We start from the raw sequence: 19,111 nt of genomic DNA, 5'->3' as shown, positions 1-19,111 counted from the left end.
TCCCTTGGGTTTAGTCCAGTTCTTTAATGAAAGTGAGCTGCACCTAATTGATCAACCCGTTAAACTTATGCTAGGCTTTAAGGTACGCATCAAATTTTGACACTGAATTGACTATTCTGAAAATAGAATCACGCAGTTACTCCCAGCTCAATCATTGCCTGAAGCCCATCCCAAACCACATTGTTTGGTGTTTAGGTAACTGCATTGGAAGCTGGGTACAACCACACCTTTAGGAGTCTCAATGTGGTGCTTGATTAGGTCTGCGCAACCAGAGATTGAAGTGGGGCATTTAAATTGCATCTCCTCTAACCATTCACCTGACCCCAAAGGGCCCTTGCCACATCTCAGGGATCTCATGATGCTGGGGCCTTGAGATGGCTTAGTGTTTTATCCTGAACCAATTGACCAGCCATGGGTACCAACAACTGAATCATATCAGAATCAGAATCAGAATCAGAATCAGGTTTATTGGCACACACAAGGAATTTGGTTCCAGCTGTAAGTGACTCTCAAAAGTACAGACATAAATAAAACCTATACATGACAAAACAGACAAGACAAGACAAAAACAGACTATACAAGACAATACAGACAATGTGAGACAGTATAGACAGTGTGGGTATTAAATAGGGATACAGATCAGTAATGTAAATAAAGTGTGAGAGTGCATGGTAGTGCAAATGACAGTATTGTGTGTCAGGTATGATTAGAGAGTTACTATAAAACTTTGTACAGTATATAGCAGCCATAGTGTGTGCAACATATACAGATGATGTGATGACTGACAGTTCTGTGCAGTACTTATAGATATGAGCAAGGAATATAATTATGGTCAGTTGTTAGTGAGGCTGTTTGTTTGAGTGTGCTGCAAGACTTAACATAGCTTATAATTAATAACTATACAGTGTAGATAGGCTAGCTAATTGTTTGTTGACCATCAATTACTGTCACTTGTATGAAGCAATGCCTCAGTCTCAAGAAGCAACTGCTTAATGGGGAAATCCCAGAGGGGAATCCCCAACAAGGGTGAAGTAGCAAAGGCCTCCCGAATCCTCCAAGTTCCCCTAAATCTAACTTGATTTTGACAGCCGCAGCACCACCTCCCCACTTTGTCTAACCAATGCCTGAAACTCCAGCATATTTAGCTACGTCTACTTATGCTTTTTACGTTTGAAATAATAAATGACAAGGACCAGTGGATACTGGTGAATATCCCTAAGGAGTCCCTTAGCTACTGCGTGTAGGTAAAGCGTTGGATTAAGTTGGAGCTGCAGCAACCAGGAACATTCTCAGGTATGAGGTCACCATGTCACAGGACTGCCCACTTTATGCTGGAAAACTTCAGCTGTGTCTGTAGAAGCATTTGTTAGGCAGCAAGCTGGACATCCTTTGATAGCAGCTTCCCCAAACTTGAGCTCCAGGAAGGCTTTCGGATTCTCCGTTGTGGGCATCTTGGTAAATGTCACTGGTATATGAGGACGTGGAGGAAACCTGAAAGTCAAACAGAGTTTTTAAGCTGAGCTCCTTTTCATTGCACTTTCGAAAAAACTCAACAGAAACAGGACAACAGAAAATGGGTCAGTACTCACTGATTTTGTTTCATCAAGTTTAAGTATGTGTGTGTCTTGCAAGCTGTATCACATGTGTGTGTCTTGCAAGCTGTATCACATGCTCTCTCCCCCCCCCCCCCTATCTCTTTCTCAGGAGTCACTGAAAGCACAAAGACATTAAAAAGGAAACAGTACATATAAAACAGGGGAGAATCATCATGTGTTACCTGCCAGTTCAAAATCAAGGCAAAACATTAAACATCATTCTGTGATTGTGAATTATGTTTTGTGAAATCAACTTTTCCCAGTTGCCTGTAGCTATTTGCAGCAGAAGGTAGATAAAAACTAAGGCATCACAGACATTTAAACCTCATAGTAACTGCTTAGTGCTTCTATGTTTAATGTGATCAGCAGATCAGTAGCACAATCTCACAGGAAACTTATATTCTTCACATAAAATAAGGTTCAGTTACACTTTTTTCTGTGTAACTAAAACATTTTTGTTTAGTTTTTGGTCACAAAAAAAGAGCCTAACAGAGAAAGTTCCTGGAACATTAACTCCATTATTTGATCTAATAATACCCAAATTAATCAATATTCTTAAATTCAAGGGGGAACATTTGTGTTTGCTCTGATGATATTTAATTAATGTTTGTTACATCTACTGTAAGTGCATGTGTATTATATATATATATATATATATATATATATATATATATATATATATATATATATATATATATATATATATATATATATATATATATATAAAATAAACATAAATAAAAATTATATATGTATTATTAAACATGTATTATACCAAACAGATGCTAATGATGATTATTTTTATATACAAGTTAAAACACAGTCATTACCTCAAAAAGAAACTGCTGTAAAAACTGGGTGAGAAACAGCTAAACTCTTCTACGAGGGTGAGGTGGTGGAAGACACACGTCGTACACCATGGAAAAAACTGAGCATAGCAACAAGATACAAGGTATTGATACTGCATCAGCAAGGTCTTACCCATCAAAGATGTCAAAGAAGTTTGTAGGTTTAAGAGGTACTGTTCAAGCTATTTTAAAATGTTATCTAGATCTATCTATCTATCTATCTATCTATCTATCTATCTATCTATCTATCTATCTATCTATCTATCTATCTATCTATCTATATATATATATATATATATATATATATATACACACAGTGAGGAAAATAAGTATTTGAACACCCTGCTATTTTGCAGGTTCTCCCACTTAGAAATCATGGAGGGGTCTAAATTTTGTCATCGTAGGTGCATGTCCACTGTGAGAGACATAATCTAAAAAAAAAAATCCAGAAATCACAATATATGATTTTTAAACTAATTATTTGTATCAGATTTTACCAGATTATCCACAGCCCCATACTGGTCAGTGGCCCGGTGGCTAAGGAGCCCTGATTTAGAGACAGATGTAAATTATTATTATTTACAACCAATACAATCAGTTATTACTTTTTTTTTTTTTTTTATACCCATCCCCATTACACTTACCAAATCAACACAGTGAACACATTGACCTGTATGGAGATTAGTAATAACGGAAAATAATTATGCTTCATTTCACATAACGCGTGATGTTTTTAGCTCATTAATACAGTACAATAATACAAACTGTATTTCAGCAGGTTGACTTGTTCTGTAATTGGAAAAAAAATTAAATTAAAGCACCTTTTAAGTGTTTAAACTTTTAAGAGTTCATTAAAGGCAGTGGCATTTTCAGTGCTGGTGGTGATTTAAATGCAACAGTTTAACAGTAATTTTGCTGCCTCCATAATCCAGTTCCATAAAATTTCAGATGAATTAAAGCTCAAACTACAGCACTGATTTTGACAGTCTAATTTTTCGCACACTGAAATAGTGAAATTGGATTGAAAATCAAATAAACACATTGGAATAAGCAATTTAAACCAAAAAAACGAACACTACCATCTTCTGGAAAAATGTTACATTACAGTTCAGTCTAAAAGAACCATATTGTAGTAGTGATTCTGAAAAATATTTACGATGCAGAGTTCACACAATAGAGGATATTAAGACTAGAATGAATCTACATGCTCCTTTATAGAGTGTGTACAGTAAATTCTCCTGGAAATTTTCTTACCCAGGCATGTGAATGGACAGTGTTTAAATGCAACGCTGAGGGAAATGAAACAGTGCAATACAGAAGAATGTCGTAAAAATTCCCTGCTGAAGGTTTGCTTTACTGTATGGTATATTGTCCTCTTGTCACAAATAAAAAGCATTCCATCTGTGTATTACATTTCACATTTTCTCCACATTATGGGAACTGTTCTCTCTGGAATGGATTCATATCCATGAATTGTCATCAAGCCAAACTGGCAGTCTGGGGGCTTGTTAAAGTCTAATGGACTATTTGATAAATTGCTGTTATTTCCACACTGCAGATGTTTCTCTTTGTTTTGCCTGTTGTCTACAATGTGTTTATACATCAACCCTAAACATGAGCAATGTTAATTGGGTCATAAAGCAGTCAAAAGGCAAAAAAGAGAAAAGAAAAAACATTTATGGTGTTACTAACTAAATGTGTATATAAAAAAAAGATTTTTGCTGAATTGGCCAACAATAACATTGGTTTAAATATACAATAATACTAATAACACTAATAATAGTAATAATAATAATAATAATAATAATAATAATAATAATAAAATAATCAGATTAATACATACATGTGAAATGATGTTTGTCTACATAATATAATTAAATTATTGTAACAAACAATGAATAAGCTGGAAGGCTGGAACAGTTGAAATATCTGTTCCAACTTTATATAATTCTAATATATCATAAGAATTAGACATTTTCTCTTATAATCACAATAAATTCAATGTGGTCTTGGGTTGTGAATGAGCAATTTGTATTGATATCCATTTTTACGTTTGTCACCAGGAAGAATGTTGACAAGGCCAAGTCAGACCCAGTTCAACTGTTAGATCTAATCACTCTAAGCTCTTCACTAGGGGGCTTCACAAGGTGCTTAAACCACAACTGGTTTCTATTGATCTGGACAAGAAGTGGCTCTAGTCTAAACTTCTGAACTGTCAAGGTCATCATCTGACCACAGAGTGTAATCCAAGCAACCCTGTGAGAAAATTTTATTTTTGCCACAAGCACCCACAACCTTATTCTCTGACACTAGCAAAGCTCCCAAAGGAGAAATGCCTAGACTGACAAGTACATTGAGTGTTTTATCCATAAACTGCACCCCTGTTTCACCATTACAGACTTCTCTGGTGACTTTGCTGCCGGTGTCCCAATCTGTTTGTTAAGCAAGCATGAACTAAAATGTACTAAACCCTTTCAGTGGAACTTCTTGATGAAAATGACAAGATTACACAACAAATAAATGACATATTAAAACATGTAACTTTCTATGAAAATCAAAACCTTAAACAATAAAAATGTCTATCATAGCAGACAAAAGCATATCATAGTTTTCAGATTACACAAATACAGTAAGTAAACTATGCTTAAGTTTGAATATCCAAGCCAATAAATCTTTTGTATAAAGAGTATCAGTCAAAGGTTTGGACACACCTTTTCATTCAGTGTTTTTTTCTGTCATTTAATATTATTTTCAACATTGTACATGAATACTGAAGACATCTAAACTATGCAAGAAGACATGGAATTAAATTGAACGAAAAGTGTTATTACAAAGCAGAATATGTTTTAGATTTTAGATTGTCCAAAGTAGCTACATTTAGCTTTGATGACAATTTAGCAAACTCATGACATTCTTTCATCAGATTCATGAGGTAGTCACCTGGAAAGGTTTTCAAATCAGAGCTGTGTCTTTTCAAAGTTTGTGACATTTATTGCCTTCTTGTGCAGTGGGAAGGGTAAATACAGAGTCCATAGCCCTATAATGCTACTTCAACAACTGTACGTTTTCATATTATGGCAACAAATTATGTAGTCACCAAAACCACCAAAAGTTGAAACTTCATGAGAGTAACATCTCATGAATGGAAGACCAAACATTACCTCTGCTGCAGAGGATAAGTTTAGTAGATGTAGATTTGGATGGATGGATGGATGGATAGATAGATAGATAGATAGATAGATAGATAGATAGATAGATAGATAGATAGATAGATAGATAGATAGACAGACAGACAGACAGACAGACAGACAGACAGACAGACAGACAGACAGACAGATAGATAGATAGATAGATAGATAGATAGATAGATGGATAGATATCCCAAAAATGCTATTTTATACAATATTTATTATTTTTATATGTTATATATATTTATCAATTTATATACACACACACACACACACACACACACACACACACACACACACACACACACACACACGCCATCCCATTTGGTTTGCACAACTTGTTTTTCAACAGAACAATGACCAAAACAAACACTTCTAGATCGTGTAAGAGTTACTGGTCCAAGAAGGAGAGTGATGGAGTGCCGCATGAGATGACCTGGCCTTTACAATCACCCAAACTAAATCCAATTAAGATGGTTTGAGAGTGAAGAAAAAGCAGCAAACAAGTACTCAATACCTCTAAACTCCTTCAAGTTTGCAGAACAACCATTGCATACAATGGAAGAGTGTACAAAGCAGTCAATAGAGATAATTTTACTGTACTAAAAGCTAAAATATCTCAAACATAAAACATATTCTAGAACACTTTTATGTTTACTACTTAATTTTCTTTCATAGTTTGGATCGTTTAAAATGATCTTATAATACTGAAAATAATAGAAATGTATGTAAAAAAAAAAGAAAAGAAAAAGAGGGTATGAGCAAACTTTTGACTGATTGTTTTCCTTCCACATAGACAGTCACTATTTATTAAACGCTTAGACAGTATGCAAAATAAAACTTTGTCTTAAAAACATTTGAATATCTGAGTTTTTACAATATCACAACGCGCTTGCGTGTATTCGCCAGTCATACCTGCCTCACGCTTACCGTGAGTTATCGCGAGATTTGGCGTAACCGCACTGCGAGAATCTCGCACATCCGCCATCGCTACGGCTCAACACACAAACTGAGTGGTATTAGAAAAGCTAGAGGCAGGCAAGGATTTGACAGTAACACAGACACATACACCGACAGGAGCCCAGGCCTTAGGGAAAGGTCGAGTGGCGACTTATAAATGCTTATATGCCGCTGTCCTGATTACCAACAAGCCCCCAAACCCTGCATTTGATGTTTGAGGAGAGTCAACACACTCACTGACCAAAAAAAACCAAACAAAAAAAAAACCATGTCTAATCTGAGCAAAGGCGGCCCCAAGAAGGACACTAAGATGAGGATACGAGCTTTTCCTGTAAGTAGTTGTTAAAGCCGCTATTATTAAGAGTAGAGAAAAACAACAGCTTTTTTGAGCCCCTGTTTGATCCTCCTATGCTAATCTATTGGTGCTGAAGCTTTCCTTTCTGTCCTGCATTAAGTTCTCAAGCCTGCTAGTGTGCTTCAAAGTCTGACTTTTGCACAAAGTCTTATTATGGCACATGTGGAAACGGAGGTTTAAACCGGCAACATGTTTGTCACCTGCACCGACCAAAACGTTTGCATGCTGCAAAAAACTTTTGCGACTTTGGTTAGCATTGCCCAGAAGTTGAACCAGCTGCAGAACATTAGCTGATTGCACACAGATTGCTTCGGTCCATATTTTATTTTCAGGTTTATAGATCAGTTTTTCGGATAGTGTTTGTGTCGGAATTGTTTGTCAGCCTCGTAGGATAGAGCTGGGCTTGAAGTTAGCATCATAGCTCAGATTGCTAGTCAGACAGATTATGAGGCTAGTAATAATCTCAATTAAAGAACAAGATCTATTCAACTATTACTGCTTAAGAAGTGTGTAATCAAGCAGTATATGACGAAAAATGTTTCAAAAGAGCGATGAGGGCTGCTGAGGTGTATCTAGGGCAATGGTTTGTTTTGCTAGCTATGGTAGACAGACAAACCCTGGTCCTGTGGCTTGAGCTGGCTTTGTCTATAGGCAGACTGCACGTCATGCAACTGCAGTGAAGTGACACTTGGCCATGTCCGATTCCAGATAACTGCCCTGATCTGCTGGAAAGCAGGTTGAATTCGTGAATTTCCACTCCACAGCTTGTGCACACGAAATAAATACGCCTCCAGGGTTTATTTGTTGTCTTCTGTCATTTATGAAGTGATTGGGAATAAGAGACTCCACTTTCCAGAATCTGTCTGGCATGATCGGTGATGCTCATCCTGAAACACTGTGTTTATTGTGTGTGCGAAAAACAAACAGGTGCATGTAATACAGGGATGATCTCCATCGATCCTTTTTTTTCGGTTAATTTCTATTTATGTGGATTGTATCAGATATATACAGGTTTCGCGTTATCTTCGCCTGGGTCATGGTGAATCCGTGCCTGGAAATACACACCTTCATATCATAGCCAGTTCATCTGCCATCATTTCATATGTGTGTTGTTCAAATGCAAAAAGTTGACAAATGTCCAAACCAGTATAGCAGTAGAGCTGCATTAGAAAGGGTCAACATTCTCTACGATATTAATCAATTTTTCTGAATAATTTCTGTTAACAGAGGGTCCCCGAGTTACAATGGTTCGACTTAGGTTTTTTTTTTTTTTTTTTACGGTTACCATGATAGCGATACTACAACATTGTAAAAATATTTCACATTTCTTTACGGAGTAAAGTTGTCTCAGTGTGTGTTTTTTTTCTGTTTCAAAGAGTTTCAGAAAGCAATTTTAGTGATAAAGCGCCCGAGAATGTCTCCTGCTTGTAGTGAAAAAAGAAGCGGAAAGGCATCAGTTTAGAGCAGAAAATAAAAATCATAAGCAATCAGCATGAAGCAGGAAAGACTGTCACAGTCATAGTACCATCTTCGACTTACGATATTTTTGACTTGCGATGGGGTTGTTATAACGTATCTCCATCATAAGTAGAGGACTTCCTGTATTTGGATTTTTTCAGAATAGATTCATTTTTAGGATTTGTTTTATCCTCGCCTGGGTCATGGCGAATCCGGGGTCTGGAAATTCAGTGCATCATAGGGTTTAATGCACACATTAATATCAAAGCCATTTCACCTACCTGCATTTGGGAGGAAACCAGAGAACTCAGGTAAAAAAAAAACCAAAATAAACAATTATGCCAGCGAATGTAACAAAAGATGTTGTAATGCAAGAAAAGACAAATGTCAGAACCAGTATGGTTGTAGAGCTGGACTGGAAGAACAATATCACAGTGTAGGAACACATCATCTCCAGTAAAAAAAGGTTAAACAAGCTCTTTAATAATGATCCTTTTCATTGTATTAATTTCTGTTTATTTGGATTATCTTAGCATGATAGAGATTTGCTTTCAGAAATCGCTTTATCCTCACCTGGGTCATTGTGAATCCGGAGTCTGGAAATGCAGTCCATCATAGTGTTTAATGCACACATTCATATCAAAGCCAATTCACCTACCTGCATTTCAGATGTAGGATGAAACCAGAAAACCCAATTTAAACAAGTTTTTTATGTCAGCAAATGTAACACAAGATGCTCCTTTTTAAATGCGAACAAATTCTGATTTTGAAAGAAACACCGAGATAAAAAAAAAACACAAACAGTATGGTGGTAGAGCTGGACTGGAGGGACATAATGTGCTATTGCAAGAACACACTCATCGTCTGCAGTAGAAAGGGTTAACATGCTTCTCTTATAATGAGGCTTATTTCAAAAAGGGTTAACATGCTCTAGGCTAAGGCTAGGTCTCGTCTGAGAAGCTCGACCTGCACAGAGCAGTTGGTGTTTAATGGGTTTAAGATTGGCCTCGCTAGTCTAGGATATCTATCCTCATTTTCCTCCTACCAGCAGTGTACTGGCTTTTCTTCACAAGCTGCAGGGACTTCATTCTTTACCTGGCTTTTGAGATCTCTGTTTTCTCATTCTGTGCTAATTCAGAATAAAGGATTGAGTTACAGCTTTATCAGTTTTGTTGTTTAGTTGTCCAACAGTCTGGGTTCAGTACTTGAGCAGGACCGTGGCTTATCTCTCGTTGAATACATGTTTTTGCACTCGGCAGATTGCGGGCTGTTCGTAACTCTAATCTTCTAAAACCATTGCGATCAAGGTCAGTGTGAGCCGTCCCAGTGCACAAGCTGCTGTGCTGGAAGCAAAGTATCACAGTATTTTTAAAGGAAGCTTAATGATCAAATATCAAGGAAATGTTTATTTTTAAAAGTGCTATAAAAATTACATTGAATTGAAGAACCTGTACTTTTGATTTAACTTTATAATATTTTATGATTTAATTTGTCACCAGACCATAACTGTAACACCACAGTTATTGAGAAATATGATGTGCAGGGAAAAGGAACTTTGAATTGCATACATGATCAAATGTAGTTTTCGAAGGCCAGTACTATTTCTATTGTGTACTTCAGGCACCGTTGGGTGTAAAAACACTGCATCTGAGCTACACCTTCCTGTGATTAGTCGTACGACACGATTCTGAGCACTGCCCTACGTGATACTTTTTTTTCTTTTAACTTGTATGTTTTGAGTTTTTAGTCTGACATTTAATATATTCTGACATCGAGTGTAGATGGTGGGAAGCCTGTAGCACTGGAAAGCAGCACTTGCAGCGTTTTCATTAAGGTTAAGGCTGAGCATGTTGACCTAGTTCCACTTCAGGAAGTAATGGCAGGACCTTGAGCAGGTGCAGTCAGGCTTTCAAGCTGAGTCATTGCTAGACCGTTTGCTACATTCACACAAGCGCACACACGCACACACATGCTGTTTAACAGGGACCTTTATGCCGTTGTACAGAAGCCAGGGCAAGTCACTGGACTGGGTTTCTGGCACAAGCGTGTCATGTGTCCAGACTGTTGGACAACTAAACAACAAAACTAATGAAGTTGCATAAACTTTGCGGTAAACTTCATTATATTTGTTGATCTGACCTGCCACAGGCCTTTCAATAATAAAAGCACAATGTTTGTGTCTGTATTTATTTATTTTTATAAATCCAGTGGCTGTAATATGAAGTTGGCAGTAGTTTTTAAAATTTTTCTACAACTGGTTGCCATAGTAACTGTTAGTCAATATATGGCACAACTACTGAGCAACGGATCATGTGCCGTCTACTGCACCGTTGCTCAGTATTTGCATATAAGCTTTTTTTCATGTGTTGCAGACACTCCCACATTTAGTCAGCAACGGTCGCTCATGTCGTCTGGAGTCACCAGCTTGTCTCTGGTTGCTTTGCTGCTGCAAGAAGCTTTGCACTGTTTCCTTTACTCAGTAAGAGCGAGAAGTGCACTAAAGCTCACCTCAGCTCTGACCACTTCTCTGCCACTTAGCTCATATGTCATGATTCGCATCAGCGCCCATCTTGTTTAGATTGAATCATTTAGATGTAATTAAGTAAGCACGACTATGTAAACACATTTAAAGCTGTGAGTGGTCTTTACCGGCGATGTTTACACGATATCTCGCTGAATCCTAAGTCATTAGGTTGTCTAAACACTTTAGAAATAAGCTGTGGACATGTGCAGTAATACGTTCAGTCTACAGTGAAGAAGAGGCTTAATAGGAAATTAAAGGATGTTATAAAAAAAAAAAACAAAGCTGTAAAATCGTGACGTTCAGAGCCATACACTGATTTTCCAGCATGGAAATGTAGTGCAGACTTTCTGTACCCCAGCCTCCTGTTTCACACAGTTGCAGAATTTGCCTCAGAAATTCACTTTACACCAGTGATGGACAATAACAAAGTAAATGAAATTTGTTACTGTACTAAAGTACCGTAATTTCCGGACTATTAAGTGCACCCAAATATAAGCCGCACCCACTGAATTTTACAAAGATTTTTATTTTGAACATAAATAAGCCGCACCTGTCTATAAGCTTATAGACTACATTGACTACATTGTCTACATTGAAACTAATGAACTTTACACAGGCTTTAACGAAAGACAGTGTCTGTTTCACGACTTGTATCTAAACAGTAGCCTACCAAGAAAGTCATTGTTCACTGTCTTCCTCCTTCCTTTCACAACTATTTTTCTCAGGGTTTAAAAATCACCATTGGTGAAGCTTTTCTCCCGATGCCGTGCAGCTCAGAACACAGGTGAAGTGCGTTTTTTCTTGCCCGGTTGTTTTCAGCGTCACGACTGATTCGCATTTCCTGTTGCCAGACCGAGTGAGCGGCAGGTCAAACATCAGAGGAACCTCATCCATATTTATGATGTGGTGCGGCCCGATTCAGTGGGAGCGCATCCGATTTAGAATAAAGAGTTTCATTGGTTCACCTGAACCCGTTCGCAATTTCATTGGTCTAATGTTATGGGGCTCAGTTTTTTGGAATGAAGCTTGTGAAACCGGGAAAAACCCATATATTAGCCGCTTTATTGTTTAAGCCGCGGGGTTCACTGCGTGGGGAAAAAAAAATCGGCTTAAAGTCCGGAAAATACGGTAGCTTTTTTGGGTATCTGCACTTCACTGAAGTGTTTCTATTCGGGGGAAACTTTCACTTTAACTTCACTACATTTCAAAGTCAAGTATCTTATTTTACTCTACTACATTTTGTGAAATCGTTCATTCCTTGTTATTTTCGAGGGGATGAAACTTAACAGCTCGAGCATGCGGCACGCCACCAATCAGAGTAGAGCAACGCGCAGTTTAGAACTGGTTTTGACCGGTGCTTGGTGTTATCTACTTAGCACGAACATGCAGTTCAACGTCAGTTCAACAGCATAGCAAAACATTTCGAGAGAAATAAATGTAGAAAGAAACTTCAGTGGCCTCAGTTATGCAAATGTATTTAAGTCGTTGAAAAGAAGGTTTTGGGCTCATGATCGTTGTAATAATCAGTATTTGACTCATTAATTCCATTCTATTAATAGATCTGTAACATCAGAGTGTTTTCACATAAACCGAGTTGATTAAGCAAAGAGTAGTGACAAAAATGTTAAAAGGAACATTAAAGCCGTAATAAATCACATTACTTGATACTTAAGCACATTCGACGGCAGATACTTTTGCACTATTACTCAAGCGAAAGTTTAAAGGGAGCACTTTTACTTGAGTAGTATTTCACCGAGTGTATCTTCACTTTAACTCGAGCACACGGCTTGTGTTCTTGTGTACTTCTAATGCCTTTCTTCTTTACTCATCTCAGAAAAGCTCTTGTTATTCTCAACCCTCTACGCTGAGTCAGCAAAAGTCTCTCAATCATCATATGCTCTGTGAGAGGCCTACATTTCTGGAGGCGTGGATGAGCTTCTCGAAGCGGGTGTGAGACATCTCTAAAAAAAAAAAAAAAAAAAAAAAAAAAAAAAAAATGAATTAAGCTATATGTTGGAAAGAGCTGATGAGCAGGAACTCGAGATTTGTGTATCACTCTCAGCACGGTAAGGATCAATTGGCATTCTGGGGAGTTTCCGTCGAGTTCCTACAGAAAGGCAGAGATTTGCCCCTTTTTTAAATCAGTTGAAAATGAGGGAGGTAGAAAATGTTATGTGGAATGTCTAGTTTCTCATTAAAACACGATTTCGGATTCGGTTGACTGATTTGAATTATTTAGGGAGGGTAGATACTTTGCATCGTGTGAATCCAGTAGTGAGCCACAGGATGTTAGCAGTGATGGAAATTATATATCACATAACTTGAATACTCATAACAACGATGCTGCTTCGCAACCCGGATTTGATCCCTGATGCAGATTTGATCCCTGATGCAGTCCTGATCTGCGCAAGATTCGAATTTTATTCAGGGCTTTAAAAATCCATGTTGGCTGTACAAAAACCCAATCGTGTCAGTATTTCAACTCCTTCACATGAAACCGATGTAAGCATTCGAATGAAGCGTGTTCTTACTATATAATGTCAGTGCTCATGCATATAACATAATACTTCCCTAATATGTTTATATAGAGTGGAACATAAATGATTTATTATTTCATGAAAGAAGGCTTGCTTTTAGGAACATACAGAGGAATAAAATACCACAACAGTGTTTACTGTAGCATTATTTTCAGGCATTTGCAAACAGTTTTTCGAATCAATCTAGCAAACGTATTCTCCCCCACACACCCATAACTATGATCTTTTCATGTCATATAGTCTGTAGGTCATTAAAATTATATTAATAGTAACATTGGTTGATTCAATAATATAAAGAACCAACTATTAAATAATTGTCTTATGTCTCGACTAGTAGGGACAGAGAAAGAAATAAGCAAATTGATCTTGTATGGGCTCAGGATCGGTGGCAGATACAATAACTTCAGAACAATAATGAACAAACTGACAGCAGCTGCAGCTCCAGATGCACCATTGAATCATAATATAAGTTGATGGGTGGGGATTTTGGGGATTAGAGGGTGTCTGCTGTAACCTTGCAAAACTGAAGCGCTCTCAAATGTCGGTGCGTCGTCACACTTCTTATGCTTCACTCGTGAATACTTGCTTGTGCAAGTCACAGCAGCTTGTTCTCATTTTTAATGGCAACATTTGGCCATAGCTCTGCATGCTCCTGTTGAACACTCCCACCCTCCCGATTAAAGATGATGTTTAAACAAAACAAATGTTGTTTTGTAGGGGTGTGTACGATGTAGACCAATGTTTATTGTTAAAAGCGCTATATAAATAAAAGAAAATGAATTAAGTGTGTTTGTACTTGTTGTACAAACAACCCGTGGATGCTGCTCTTTTTACACTGCTTACTTTTAACTTGTTACATTAATAATAATCACAAAGGCTTTCCATGAGCTGATCAGCTCGCTCTATTTGCCGTGTGTTGTGTTTTCTATTTGTTTTTATTTAAACATATACTGAATGTTGGTTTCGAATTTTTAAAACTGTTGTTATATTTTGTTTCAAATGAAGACCTTCCCCAAACACTTAAACTATACTACACATTCTCTCACGTTGCGACAGTGTTTGCTGGCTTTGTTCTCTATTTCCATGTAAGTGTGGCCTTTTCTTAAAAGCTGAAAGATAACAAATGTCATAAACATGTCTGATTTAAATCATGTTCTGCGCCTCTGATATTGCAGATGACCATGGATGAGAGGTATGTGAACAACATCTGGGAACTGCTGAAGAATGCCATCCAAGAGATCCAGAGGAAAAACAACAGTGGGCTGAGCTTTGAGGAGCTGTACAGAAATGCCTACACCATGGTACTGCACAAACATGGCGAGAAGCTCTACACGGGCCTGCGGGAAGTCGTCACAGAGCACCTCATCAACAAAGTATGTTCGTACATGGATGTTTATCAGTGTTGCAGAAACAGGGTGATGTTTTCAGTCATTACGTTTTTGATCATATATTTCGAGTTCGATGGAATTTGTTTTGTGGAGGTTTTGGAGACAAGGTGAGGGAGGCGAGATTGAATTGAAGGTGCAGAGGAGGGACATGTGGTGAGCACATCCACAAACCTCCTCTTTGGCCTTCCTCTTTTCCTCTTTCCTGGTGGCTCCATCCTCAGCATTCTCCTACCGATATACCCCATGTCCCTCCTCTGCACGTCCAAACCATCTCAATCTCGCCTCCCTCACCTTGTCTCCAAAACCTGCAGGTAGACATGCAGGTAGTTGGTTTGAAAGAGGCAGCTGTAGAGGACAGAGGGGTATGAACCGCTGTGGCGACCTCTAATGGGAGCAGCCAACAAAAAATGTTGATGATTTCATATTAATACACAAGTATCTGATGTGGCCTTCTATGAGCTCTGATCTAAATCCTGTTAAATGTCTGTGAAAAGAACTGAAACATGCAGTCTGGAAAAGGCCCTTCAAACCTGAGACAGCTGGAGCAGTTGTGGAGACCAAAATACCTGTTGACAGGTGCAGGAGTCTTATTGAGAGTTACAGAAATTGCTTGATTGCAGTGATTTTGTACAATTTGTGCCAAAAAATATGAAATTAACGGCACCTTTTTTTTTCTTTTTTTTTTTACCCGGCCAGTGTGTTACATTTTTATCAAAAATGGTTTTCTGAGGAAGGGTTACATTGTGTTTATGCTCTGGAAAAAAGTCAGAAAGACTTCATAGACTAAAGTAATGAGCTGTGATTTTATTTGTTACATGCATAACATTGTGCTAGCATGTGAGTGGCTAAGTCCTGCTTTAAGGAACTAACTCCACTCCAGCAGTGATTATCCATAGGCATTTTAGCGGTAAGTGTGGATACAACTCTAAGAGGATATACTCAACTCCAGCAGAGAGTTTGAGGGCTCGATGTGACTTCAGTGTTGTATACAAGAATGTTCAGTTAATGCAACATGCTTAGAAATAAAAAAGCATGCTGTGAAAGAAAACTAACCTAGTGCTTCAACCGAACTGTCAATGTGTTAGACAGCAGAGAGTGTGTCAAAAACTCTAAACCGATAACTCAGGCAGCGAGATGAGTGGAAAGTGGAAAGACACCTCTTTTAGCTAGCACTACAGAGCTAACTTAGTGTGTGCAGTTGTGCTGATCAGGTGGAGAATGTTTTTCTTATGACCTAATTTAGTCCAACTGTCTTAAGGTTTGTTAACACCCTCAACACTCTTTCTTTCTTATTCCTCCTTATCTCTCATGTCTTTTGAAATGGTATATAAACTAGTCACCTGTCGATATTGCTTTACAATTTCTTTTTTTTTTTTCTTTTCTTCTTTTTGGTAACTTTTTAAGGTTCGAGAAGACGTACTCAACTCCTTAAACAACAATTTCCTGCAGACGCTAAACCAGGCATGGAATGATCACCAGACAGCCATGGTCATGATACGTGACATTTTAATGTACATGGTAAGTAGGCTATAAGAATGAGTGTATAATTGTGTGGGTGTATATGTGTGTGTGTATATATATATATATATTTATATATATATATATATATATATATATATACAGTGAGGAAAATAAGTATTTGAACACCCTGCTATTTTGCAAGTTCTCCCACTTAGAAATCATGGAGGGGTCTGAAATTGTCATCGTAGGTGCATGTCCACTGTGAGAGACATAATCTTAAAAAAAAAAATCCAGACATCACAACGTATGATTTTTAAACTATTTATTTGTATGATACACCTGCAAATAAGTAATTGAACACCTGTCTATCAGCTAGAATTCTGACCCTCAAAGACCTGTTAGTCTGCCTTTAAAATGTCCACGTCCACTACATTTATTTTCCTAAATTAGATGCACCTGTTTGAGGTCGTTAGCTGCATAAAGACACCTGTCCACCCCATACAATCAGTAAGAATCCAACTACTAACATGGCCAAGACCAAAGAGCTGTCCAAAGACACTAGAGACAAAATTGTACACCTCCACAAGGCTGGAAAGGGCTACGGGGAAATTGCCAAGCAGCTTGGTGAAAAAAGGTCCACTGTTGGAGCAATCATTAGAAAATGGAAGAAGCTAAACATGACTGTCAATCTCCCTCGGACTGGGGCTCCATGCAAGATCTCACCTCGTGGGGTCTCAATGATCCTAAGGAAGGTGAGAAATCAGCTCAGAACTACACGATTTCTCACCTTCCTTAGGATCATTGAGACCCCACGAGGTGAGATCTTGCATTTCCCCGTAGCCCATTCCAGCCTTGTGGAGGTGTACAATTTTGTCTCTAGTGTCTTTGGACAGCTCTTTGGTCTTGGCCATGTTAGTAGTTGGATTCTTACTGATTGTATGGGGTGGACAGGTGTCTTTATGCAGCTAACGACCTCAAACAGGTGCATCTAATTTAGGATCATAAATGTAGTGGAGGTGGACATTTTAAAGGCAGACTAACAGGTCTTTGAGGGTCAGAATTCTAGCTGATAGACAGGTGTTTAAATACTTATTTGCAGCTGTATCATACAAATAAATAGTTTAAAAATCATACATTGTGATTTCTGGATTTTTTTTTTAGATTATGTCTCTCACAGTGGACATGCACCTACGATGACAATTTCAGACCCCTCCATGATTTCTAAGTGGGAGAACTTGCAAAATAGCAGGGTGTTCAAATACTTATTTTCCTCACTGTACATACACATACACATTCACAGTATATTGTATTTACAGATAAAAATGTATACTTTGTTTACTGCTGATGCTTTGTGCAGCCATATTGATTTGATATCACTTGCTGAGGAGACCATTTTGTTTTCCGGAGACTTTTTAGTCTGAGTCTCTTGAAAATACTGAGTCTCTTGAATGTACTGAAAATGCTGCTGTGATTGTATAATGCGTGATTGCATGAGTGTTCCATGTTGTTCAGGATGATGAGGAATATCTGCAGCAAGTCTGGCCGCATGCCCATTATGGATTTATATTTTTAGTCCACTTGAGATGTTTCTTGTGTCTGGCATTGAGTGCTTCGAATGATGGTGGGCTGGTAATAAAGGGAAGAGAGTAGACTTTTAGAGCTGAGGGTGGCACACAGTGGAGACAAAATAGAGACTGGAGAAAGTGTGCTCAATTTTTGGATTCCATCAATCATATTTAAACAACAATCGGACCTTACAAAAAACATTGTTTCTAGACCGTCCATGGCTTGTGATTCACCGCAGACCTCTCTACCCCATGAGATTGCTTCAGCTGACAAGATTTGAAGAAAAGAACAATTCAATTCAATTTATTTTTATTTGTATATCGCATTTAACAATGAACATTGTCTCAAAGCAGCTTTACACAGATAATGTGTAAATAAAGATTGAATAAGATGTTCTTTATGTGTAAGTTTGTCCCTGATGAGCAAACAGGTGGTGACTGTGGCAGGGAAAAACTTCCTGAGATGGCACAAGGAAGAAACCTTGAGAGGAACCAGATTCAGGAGGGAACCCATCCTCATCTGGGTGGAACCATTATGGAACAGTAGTGGAGTCTAGACATTTAAATGCTTAATGGTGAGTCTATGTCACATTTATTGCTTCGTCTTGGCCTGCCTCTTGATGGTGTTCTCATTCCCAGCTGCACAGAGTGGCCTCCAATCGATGAGAACACCGTCCAGAGGCAGGCCAAGATGAAGCGGTGCAGTTCAATGTGACATAGAATCTTTAATTATACAATCTTTATTTATACATTATCTGTATAATGCTGCTTTGAGAAGATGTTCATTGTTAAAAGCGCTACCCAGATGAGGATGGGTTTCCTCTTAAATCTGGTTTCTCTAAGGTTTCTTCCTTGTGCCATCTCAGGGAGTTTTTCCCTGCCAGTCACCACCTGCTTGCTTATCAGGGACAAACTTGCACATAAAGAATATCTTATTCATTCGTTACCATTATCACCAAATTATCTGTGTAAAGCTGTTTTGAGACAATGTTCATTGTTAAAAGCGCTATACAAATAAAAATGAATTAAATTGGTTTTAAATTTTTTTTGTTGCAGCCTCTGAAAGAACTACCTTTTGTACCTTATGACAATACTAATGTTAGCTGTTAAATAAAGGAACAGTACTTTTGTTGAGAGAGATACAAAAAGGAAAAAAAAAGAATTTTTCACACGTGACATGAAGAAATCAGTACAGTTTCCTGTCAGTGAGTTTTCAGAAGAAACAAATTCAG

At 37.9% G+C, this 19,111-nt stretch overlaps 1 protein-coding gene across 2 annotated transcripts in view; it reads left to right on the top strand.

Annotated features, from left to right (window-relative positions):
* Nucleotides 1–6,575: 6,575 nt before the first annotated feature.
* Nucleotides 6,576–19,111, top strand: part of LOC310717521 (cullin-3-like) — a 37,387-nt gene continuing 24,851 nt past the window's right edge. For both annotated transcript variants that reach the window (XR_014530869.1, XM_083525700.1), the window contains exons 1-3: nucleotides 6,576–6,922; nucleotides 14,641–14,838; nucleotides 16,258–16,371. Coding sequence is in view for 1 of the 2 variants with exons in the window: in XM_083525700.1 (XP_083381826.1) it covers nucleotides 6,860–6,922; nucleotides 14,641–14,838; nucleotides 16,258–16,371 (375 nt within the window). In the remaining variant the exon portion in view is untranslated. The remainder of the gene's footprint in view (nucleotides 6,923–14,640; nucleotides 14,839–16,257; nucleotides 16,372–19,111) is intronic.

This window comes from Silurus aristotelis (genome assembly GCF_946808225.1).
Source record: "Silurus aristotelis genome assembly, chromosome: 22".
Taxonomy (NCBI): Eukaryota; Metazoa; Chordata; class Actinopteri; order Siluriformes; family Siluridae; genus Silurus; species Silurus aristotelis.
Note: the sequence above shows the minus strand (reverse complement) of the source record. Positions and strands in the feature narration are given on the sequence as shown.